Genomic DNA, 10,089 nt, shown 5'->3' with positions numbered 1-10,089 from the left:
TGACACTATAGATAAATAGATGGATGGATGGACGGATGGATGGATAGATCACTCTATTTCTTAAATCTGGAAATTGAAGATAAAGTCAGTGGACAACATCAGGGATGGGCGTGGTCCCATTTACTGCTCCACAATTAGACTTCCCTGGAGCTCAGTTAGTGATCACTTTATTAAGTGTATAAACATTAGAAGGATGTTCCACATACCTATGAGTTCTCCCAGCATCCACACGCTCAAGATCTTACTCAGCACAACCTTCACACACGGACCTGAAACAAACAAACGTTCTTTATATAGTGTGTGAACCTCCTGTAGAAACACTACAGCTGTAAACATCTGGAATTTAAACACTGCGCTTTTCTTTCTCTGCTCTGTGACCATCATATAAATAAAGTTATGTTCATTTAGTTCATTCATTATCACGAGTTTTACAAATGACGGAACAGCGACATCTGCTGGACGCATGACGTCACCGCGGCGCCGTTTAACAGCTCGAGCAACTGCAGCTCGACTTTACAGAGTTTACAGTAAAACATTGTTGTTTTTATACAAGTTGTCTTAAACCTATTTACATACGGCATATCATTAATCTCTCACACTCAAACAGAGAGAGAGAGAGCTGTGTGTGTGTGTGTGTGTGTGTGTGGAGCTGGGAGGTTCTCACCGTGTGTCAGGTTCAGTCTGAGGATCAGATGCTCATAACACTTTTCCGGCATGATGTAAGTAGTTAGAAAATCCTTCAGAGGAGAAATCTGCTCTTCTGCCATGGCTACAGGTATGTACTTATGTGTGTGTGTGTGTGTGTGTGTGTGTTACGTGGAATGCTGAGATGTTGCGTAATGTTTAACTCCCCCCCCCCGACCCCCCTTATAAAAGCACACAAAACTCCGTCTTCTTTCCTAAACAGAGAAAAAAACATAGTAGCGACATGAAAGGAATTTAGTTTGACCACGCCCCTTTGTACTTTACACCAATGACGATACGACAGGCGTGATGTAAGCCGTTACTCAAATTATTCATGTAATGACGGGCTTTGACCACTTGATGTCGACAAACAGCAAAACCACACACTCTCACACTCTCACTCATCTTCTATACAGCTTTATCCTGTATTCAGGGTCATGGGGGGACCTGGAGCCCATCCCAGGAGGCTTAGGGCACGAGGGAGGGTACATCCTGGACAGGGTTGCCAATCCATTGCAGGGCACACACACACACATTTATATTCACAGACTACAAGCAATTTGGGAACGCCAATTAGCCTAATCTACATTGACTGTGGGAGGAAACCGGAGTTCCCGGAGAAAACCCGCCAAACACGGGCAACAAACATGATAATTTTCTCCTCTGTGGACTAGTCAAAGTCTGGACCTAAATTATGCTCAAAAACCCTCCAATGTGACTAAAGTAAAAAATGTTTTAAAAAATTAAATAAATTCCCCCACAGTAATGCTACCAGTTATCACAAACGCTTGATTGCAGTTTGCTGCCAATTGTGGCACAACCAATTATTAAGTTTAGGGGCAATACATTTTTTGTAATTTATTTAGAGCCAGGCAAAGTGCAAACCTGGTTAGCATTAACAGCTAAGGTAGTTGGGTTGCAATTAGGACATGAGAAGTGAACAATAAATAAATACCTGACAGGGGTTAATTTTTAAATATGAGATCAGTTTTAGGTGTTGTCTGTGGTCAAAGCCTGAATAGTCTGTGGAAGCTGAAGACGCTCTCTTCAGACTCCCTGTGTGTGGCCTTCAGGGAGTGGAAGTGCTTTCCTGATAACATCAAGAGCACAGTCCATTGTTGGGATGGCTGAGGTTCTTCACTTTCTTCCTGGTCTTGGACCAGACCTGCTTGCTGTAGAATGACCAGGCAAGAGATTTTAAAGTTCCATTTTAAGAATATTTGGTGTGGTATATTTCTGTAATGGACATAGTATGCTGAGATCCAGCCAAACAGCCATTTTGGCGGCCATGCTATCCCAAGAATTTTTTGCCAGTTAACACCCAGTCGTGTACTGTAGCTGAACTCTTATGAAAAAAAATTGCTGTGTGTAATGGGAAGTCATTACTATCAAGTAAGGACCTAAAAAATGCCTCATTGGTCAGCACTTCACCCTAATAACCCTAAAAGCTCTGCTCCAGTGGGTGGATGGTTAGGGCTAAAGATACCAACGCTAATATTGTCATGGTAGCTGTCAAAAACGAAAACACTTATCTGTTAGGATTTATTTTTACTTTTTTTTTATTGTAAAGTGCAGGTTATATTTGTTTATATTTTGTGTTAATTATTTTTATGTATTTATTTTTTTGGGCTGTTGAACAAATAATTTGAGTTTCCATTATGTTTTATGGGAAAATTCAATTTGGTTTATGAGTGTTTTGAAATACAAGCCAAGAAAATATAGTCTTAAATAAATTCAAAATACTAGCATACTAAATGACTCCTTTTCAAAATAAATATATGTCTAAAAAGAAATTAAGTTATTCTTGAAGTCCACCACATGATAGAAACAGATATTTTTCTCATTGAATCAAGTGGAGTCATGTGCAATGTTCAATTACATTTTACAAGTGTGTGTGTATTAATAAACACATTAACACACATTTCTATACAGTAGCAGAATGATTACAATAAAAAGGCAGGAATCAGAAACAGACAGTAAATCATGTTTTATTGCTTGAAGCAGTAGATTGGTTGACACGTTTAAACTCCCGCTGTAGGAAACAGAAGCTGAAACCCTGAACAGGAGGTCGAGTGTAATTTATTTGTATGCAGCCATAGTGATGATTTGAAAGGTCAAAGGTCAGACATCAGAGTCGGCCCCTCAGTTGCATTCACCTAAAAACCAAAACCACATTAAGGTCATCAGAAACTGGGCTCTGCCGAGTACGATAAAATATGTCGGATCATCCAGATCATGTCCTAAATGCAGGATTAGTGTGTCTCCTATTGAGTGCCCTACCCTGTGTTGTACCCTGGTAAGGGAGAAAGACGGTTTTGTCAGGGTCAAACTTCTCCTTGCGAACAACCTGAGTGAACTTCTTGTTAACATCCTTACTGACCACAGGAGTACGGGCTGTCACACACACATATTGCAAACTCTATTAAAAAACAGTAAGTTATCATATCTGTGCGTTTGTAGTGGCTGGATTAACATTGATGAAATTATAGCACTATTTAAAGTGTCAGTAAATATAATATGAATAACCAATAATATAAAGCAATTAAATCCATATAAAGAGCCGGCGACTGACTGTAGAGCACAAGGTTGTAGGTGACATTTTCCTTCGTAGTCCTTTTGTTCTGAATGATAACATACTCATCGTACTTCACATCCAAAAAAGTGACATCAGTCGAAGGATTGTAGTCTGAGAGAGAAAAACATTAGAGTAACACATTACTGCACTTTATAATGCCTTATGATTCTGTGTTTGATCGCAGTCACGTACACGTGTGTAAAGTCACGTCTGTGGTGTGTTTCAGACTCACACAAGCCGTTGAGAAGAAATGTTTCTGGGGTTTTGGTTTTTTTCAGAGTATGTATTACGATGAGACAGCCAAATTTTGAACTGCTGAGAGGACTAAACACACACACACACACACACACACACACACACACTCACAAACATAAATACATATACATACATACAGAGTTATATTCATATTATTTTAAAGTGTTTTCACTGTGTAAAGGTTTTTCTTTCTGTTTCTTACAACTTCACTGAGCTTTTCATTTGCATTTCTGCATTGGCGATAGGCGTCACAATGAGCACAGAGCTCCACTTCATCCATGTGGGATCTTCTATCCACCCTGCACCAGAGACTGTACCTGACATGTACCACTTTCCTGCCAGCTGAGGGCAAAAAGAGAAAAAAAATCAACCTTCATACTCCAGGACAACAGGTAAGCTTGAGGTTTAAAACAGACAGAGACAAAACCTGCAGACTGGGTGGAAATAGTTGACAAAGTGACTGTGGAACAGAATCTCTTAAATAGCATGTAGCTGATGATGGACGGGTGTGATAAATAACCCGGAGCCTGAGAGATCTTCTTTTCTTGCTATCCTTTATTAAACGAGTATTGTTATTATTGACTTGTTATTACCTTGTTCACATTGAAGTCAGGCAGATTGGGAGTTGCATTTGTTCCCAAAGTGAAGAGAAGAACTCCTAGAAGTCCAAGCATCCAGATTGCCATGGTGACACCAGAGTGAGTGTTGGAGAGTGTAATAGCGCATTGCTGAGCCGAACTTATATACAGCTCAACACCCCCCCCCCCCTCTATTTTTCCCCCATAAGAGTGTAGGTGAACTGGAAAATAGTGTGTGTGTGTGTGTGTGTGTGTGTGTGTGTGTGTAAAGAAATAAACAAAAGGTGTGGAATAGTGCAGATTTTTCACATTACTGTAAGTACAGAAGATTATAACTAAGAAGATTATAATTAATTATAACTATTTGTACTTTGTGTGAAGCCAGTGTGAAGACGGAGGAGATCAGGTCAGAAGATTGAAAGATAAAAGTGTGTTTAATCAGTAACACTTTTGTGACCAGTAACACTGAAGAACACACACACGCACACACACACACACACACACACACACACACACACACACAATTCTTTTTTATGTAATAAAATAGGTCACGATCAGAGAACAGACTTCACAGGGATGATCCTTTTTTTAAGGAGTTCTTGGAGATCAGAAACAATCTGAATCCCACCAATAACCACGCACCAGCTTATCTGGTTTACACTCTTCACCTCACTGAGTGTGTAGCATTGTGTTCTCCACTAAATCAATTGTATTTAAAGAATTATTTACCAAAAAGATACAGTCACACAACCACACAGCAGGTGCCGTCGTTCAAATGTCATACGGAAAGAAGATTCCTGCCCCTCAAAATTTTCCATAAATATGTCATATTGGTTGAGCAATATTAATAATAACAATAATAAAAATAATACTAACATCAGAAACATGCTCATCATTTCTGAGCAATGACGTGATTAAAGTCTTCAGGAGGGTGAACAACAGGGAAGCAGCAAGACCAGGCGGCATCCCAGGTCGAATTCTCAGAGCTTGCACAGACCAGCTAGTGTCTGTGTTTACGGTAATATTCCATCTCTCCTCAACTCATTCTGTAACACTCAAATTCCCTCCATACTCGCCTACAGCAAGCTACCTGAAGATCAACACAGAGAGACTGAAGAGAAGATTCTTCTTACAGGCTATTAGACTTAAACTTAGACCTAAACTTAGTTCTTCCTGCGCTATTCAGCGCATTGGTTGGCGAGGTTTCTCCAGCGTGATTGGTTTGCCTTTTGGCGTCGTTCCATGAAATACCAAGTGCACAGAGATTTTCCATGAATGTTCAGCTCCATGTTGCATGTGATCTGCCTTGATTCCCCTTTCCTTTTGGGGGAGGCCATCGAGTTGCTGATTTTGGGTGCCGTGGATGGGGTTGACAGAGTATCTGGACCACAAAACGCATATCGCTCAGTCACAATGTTGTTTAGGGGTGGGTTGCAGTTTGTTGATGTGGTCCTGTTATGAAACACACAAAAATCTCTGAAGCCCTCACTGCTTGCTTTGTGTGATCCTGGCTGACGTCTTCCATGTTTCACTGGCATAGATAGCAATTGGGATGACAATATAATTGAGCAGATGAATTTTCATTGCTGTGTTGATCTTCTTTGTTGGCCAAATTGGACAGAGCCTCTGGAAGACTGCCCCTGCCTTCTCAATCCAACGAGTTATGTCATGGCCGACATCACCATCACTAGCTAGGATGCTGCTCAGGTAGGTGAATCTGGTGACCTCCTCAAGCTGTTGCTTTCCCACCATCACTTCTGCAAAGTTGAGGTCTGCCAGGTGTGTTAATGTCAGGCCCTCCTGATCCATAGCTTTCTGCATCATGAAAGCGTCCAAAAGTAAGAGAAAAGGGGAGAGAATGTACTCTTGCGTCGCGCTGGTCTCTCGCTGAAGTCTTCAAAGTACGACAATGCTGAATACATTGCTAGGGAAATTGCAAAATTTTCTTTCTTAAGGAGTTTCACGATGACTCCTCTTTGTTCCTCTTTAGTAGTCAAATACAGTGGTGTGAAAAACTATTTGCCCCCTTCCTGATTTCTTATTCTTTTGCATGTTTGTCACACATGAATGTTTCTGATCATCAAAAACCGTTAACTATTAGTCAAAGATAACATAATTGAACACAAAATGCAGTTTTTAAATGAAGGTTTACGTTATTAAGGGAGAAAAAAAACTCCAAACCTACATGGCCCTGTGTGAAAAAGCGATTGCCCCCCTTGTTAAAAAATAACTTTTAAACTGTGGTTTATCACACCTGAGTTCAATTTCTGTAGTCACCCCCAGGCCTGATTACTGCCACACCTGTTTCAATCAAGAAATCACTTAAATAGGAGCTACCTGACACAGAGAAGTAGACCAAAAGCACCTCAAAAGCTAGACATCATGCCAAGATCCAAAGAAATTCAGGAACAAATGAGAACAAAAGTAATTGAGATCTATCAGTCTGGTAAAGGTTATAAAGCCATTTCTAAAGCTTTGGGACTCCAGCGAACCACAGTGAGAGCCATTATCCACAAATGGCAAAAACATGGAACAGTGGTGAACCTTCCCAGGAGTGGCCGGCCGACCAAAATTACCCAAGAGCTCAGAGACAACTCACCCGAGAGGCCACAAAAGACCCCAGGACAACATCTAAAGAACTGCAGGCCTCACTTGCCTCAATTAAGGCCAGTGTTCACGACTCCACCATAAGAAAGAGACTGGGCAAAAACGGCCTGCATGGCAGATTTCCAAGGCGCAAACCACTTTTAAGCAAAAAGAACATTAAGGCTTGTCTCAATTTTGCTAAAAAACATTTCAATGATTGCCAAGACTTTTGGGAAAATACCTTGTGGACCGACGAGACAAAAGTTGAACTTTTTGGAAGGTGCGTGTCCCGTTACATCTGCCGTAAAAGTAACACAGCATTTCAGAAAAAGAACATCATACCAACAGTAAAATATGGTGGTGGTAGTGTGATGGTCTGGGGTTGTTTTGCTGCTTCAGGACCTGGAAGGCTTGCTGTGATAGATGGAACCATGAATTCTACTGTCTACCAAAAAATCCTGAAGGAGAATGTCTGGCCATCTGTTCGTCAACTCAAGCTGAAGCGATCTTGGGTGCTGCAGCAGGACAATGACCCAAAACACACCAGCAAATCCACCTCTGAATGGCTGAAGAAAAACAAAATGAAGACTTTGGAGTGGCCTAGTCAAAGTCCTGACCTGAATCCTATTGAGATGTTGTGGCATGACCTTAAAAAGGCGGTTCATGCTAGAAAACCCTCAAATAAAGCTGAATTACAACAATTCTGCGAAGAAGAGTGGGCCAAAATTCCTCCAGAGCGCTGTAAAAGACTCGTTGCAAGTTATCGCAAACACTTGATTGCAGTTATCGCTGCTAAGTGTGGCCCAACCAGTTATTAGGTTCAGGGGGCAATTACTTTTTCACATAGGGCCATGTGGGTTTGGATTTTTTTTCTCCCTAAATAATAAAAACCATCATTTAAAAACTGCATTTTGTGTTTACTTGTGTTATCTTTGACTAATAGTTAAATGTGTTTGATGATCAGAAACATTTTGTGTGACAAACATGCAAAAGAATAAGAAATCAGGAAGGGGGCAAATAGTTTTTCACACCACTGTAGCTACAGCTGTCTCCACTTTTGTAATTTGCATCAGTCTGCACTTCCAGATCATTAGCTGGTTCTGGGGGATCAAAGTGAGGGTGGTTTCGGGGGGAGGTTGATTTAGCATTTTCTTGAAGTGTTCATCCTATCAGGCATCCTGCTTTTCTTTGGTTAGAAGCGGCTTGCCATTCTTGTCCTTGATGGGTGCCCGTACGTACTCTTTGCACCAGCAAGGCCACGGACAATGCAATAAAGTGGCTTGGTGTCATTTCATTTTGCAGATTCTTGTGCTAATTGGCCCTTCTCGTCCAGTCAGTCATGCTTGTCCCACCTACAGCTCCTTTCCATTTTCCAGTCCAGTTCCCAGTAGACCTCCGCTGTGTGTAGTCGTTCTTTCTCCGTCTTTGCCTGGCCACGTTTCTGTCATAAATTCCTCTGCTCATCAATTAGATCCCAGGTCCGGTCCTAAATCCAGCGTTCCCTATCTGTACCATGCCTTCTTTCAATTTGGACCTCTGCACATTTAGTCACTACTTTTTTAGCCTTGCTCTGGTGCACATGTCATGTTGGTACTGGTGTTGGGTTGGTTTTCAGGAGTTGGGCTCAGCCTCTTACTTTCAGTAAAAGAAACCCCTAATACTTCAGCATACCAAGACATTTTGGAGAATTCTATGCTTCCAACTATGTAGGAACCATCATGACTGGGCACAATTGCACAAGCAAGGTCCATAAAAACATGGATGAGCGTGTTTGTTGTGAAAGAACTTGACTGGAGTCCTGATCTCAACCCAATAGAATACCTGGCGGAGACTGCAAGCCAGGTCTTCTCGTCCAACGTTAGTGTCTGACCTCAGAAATGTGCTTCTGAAGGAATGGTCAAAAATTCCCATAAACACACTCCTAAACCTTGTGGAAAGCCTTCCCAGAAGAGTTAAATCTGTTATAGCTGCAAAGGGTGGGTCAACATCATATTACACCCTATGGATTAAGAATTGGATGTTATTCAAGTTCATATGTATGAGAAGGCAGGCGAGCGACTACTTTCGGCAATATAGTGTATGTAGAGGGCCAAGAGTGCTGGCTACGCCCCCTGCTGGCCTTCACATCAGTTGTAACAACTGGAATAAATACAGTCACATTGTAACGGTTAACCCCTAGAGGGCGCCAAAGCGCCTGGGTTTGTTTTGTTTTATGTTAAAGTTAGTGTTTTAGTTGGACTGCATGTCCCAGACTGCACCTCGGTCAGGTGACGTGGGAATTCACCTGAACCGAGGTGAGATAATTAATTTGATTATAAAGAGCCTGACTGGAGCACAGTCAGGCGTCTAGCTTTTGTTGTCCTTATAGTTATTTTCCTTTGAGTTAACCTATGCCTGTGTTTATTTTATGTGCTTAAATAAAAGCCGTATACTAAACCGCCAGCTCGCCTCCTGCACATTATGCCACGCACACACAGACATCAGAGTAAGGTTCGTGACAGAAAGCTAGACCGTCGTAGTGGCATAGCGGAGGTCGCTCCCCCAGACGTTTTTTGGGGGGGCGCTATCACCATCTCGCCCGAGCTGGCGGAATGGCTGGAGGACAGCGAGGAGCAAGGGGAGAGAGAGCTCTTGCAGAGCTGGGAAGGCTGCAAGCTGATCGAACCGGCGGACTGGCTGGAAGACAGCGAAGAGCAGCGAGAGAGAAGAGCGCGGCACAGCTGGGAAGGCTGCAGACTCGCCATTCGGCGGACGCCGTTCAAGGGTGAGGCAGCGGGGAGATACACGGTCCCAACCACCATCCAAGAGGCACGGGCCGAGGAGGCCTGGCAGGACGGTGACGAGGACTTAACGGAGGAGGACTACACGTTGTTGGCACAGCTAAACCGAGAGCGCATTTCCGACCTGCGGGAGCAGGTGGCGCTACTCCAAAGGCTGCTCGTCCAGGTTCGAGAGAACTGCGATGTAGCTCCGGACACTCTCCCTCTCTCTAATCTGGACGACGCGCTCCTCCTCCCGCTCCCGGCTGTAGTCAACGCGGAGGTCTACGTGCCGCGGCTGCCAGACACGTTTACTCCTCAACCGCCAAGCGTCATGTGCGGCGCTGCCGATCAGCCGCCTCCAAGCTGCACAGACATCGAGCCAGCGCTTCAGCCGGGCTTCGAGGACGGCCTACTGCTTCCTCCGCCGCCCGGCTTTGAGGACATCGCGCCAGCTCAGCAGCCGCCGATGGAGGCAGCGAGCGACGCTCCGGCTCCTCAGCCAGACTTCCAGGCCGGCCTGCTGACGCCGCCCAGCTCAGCGAGCGTCGCTCCAGCTCCGCCGCCGCCGCCGCCCAGCACAGCGAGCGTCGCTCCAGCTCCGCCGCCGTCGCCGCCCAGCACAGCGAGCGTCGCTCCAGCTCCGCCGCTG

At 43.7% G+C, this 10,089-nt stretch overlaps 2 protein-coding genes across 3 annotated transcripts in view; both read right to left on the bottom strand.

Annotated features, from left to right (window-relative positions):
• Window positions 1-893, bottom strand: part of LOC128512415 (mannose-P-dolichol utilization defect 1 protein-like) — a 3,873-nt gene extending 2,980 nt beyond the window's left edge. Inside the window, exons 1-2 of the mRNA XM_053485684.1 lie at window positions 665-893; window positions 207-269 (exon numbers count right to left, since the gene is read on the bottom strand). Of these exons, the coding sequence (XP_053341659.1) occupies window positions 207-269; window positions 665-767 (166 nt within the window). The 5' untranslated portion in view covers window positions 768-893. The remainder of the gene's footprint in view (window positions 1-206; window positions 270-664) is intronic.
• Window positions 894-2,696: 1,803 nt separating this feature from the next.
• On the bottom strand, window positions 2,697-4,201 carry LOC128511808 (lipocalin-like). Of its 2 annotated transcripts, none has more exons than XM_053484796.1 (6): window positions 4,108-4,201; window positions 3,717-3,856; window positions 3,492-3,583; window positions 3,257-3,370; window positions 2,965-3,078; window positions 2,697-2,840 (listed from the first exon to the last, which is right to left on the bottom strand). In XM_053484796.1, the coding sequence occupies exons 1-6, from the start codon at window positions 4,198-4,200 to the stop codon at window positions 2,827-2,829; spliced, it is 567 nt and encodes a 188-aa protein (XP_053340771.1). In that variant the 5' UTR covers window position 4,201; the 3' UTR covers window positions 2,697-2,826. The 2 variants fall into 2 exon arrangements, with proteins under 2 accessions (XP_053340771.1, XP_053340772.1); XM_053484797.1 differs by having other exon boundaries at window positions 2,977-3,078.
• Window positions 4,202-10,089: the final 5,888 nt, after the last annotated feature.

This window comes from Clarias gariepinus, chromosome 24 (assembly GCF_024256425.1).
Source record: "Clarias gariepinus isolate MV-2021 ecotype Netherlands chromosome 24, CGAR_prim_01v2, whole genome shotgun sequence".
NCBI classification, from domain to species: Eukaryota; Metazoa; Chordata; class Actinopteri; order Siluriformes; family Clariidae; genus Clarias; species Clarias gariepinus.
Note: the sequence above shows the minus strand (reverse complement) of the source record. Positions and strands in the feature narration are given on the sequence as shown.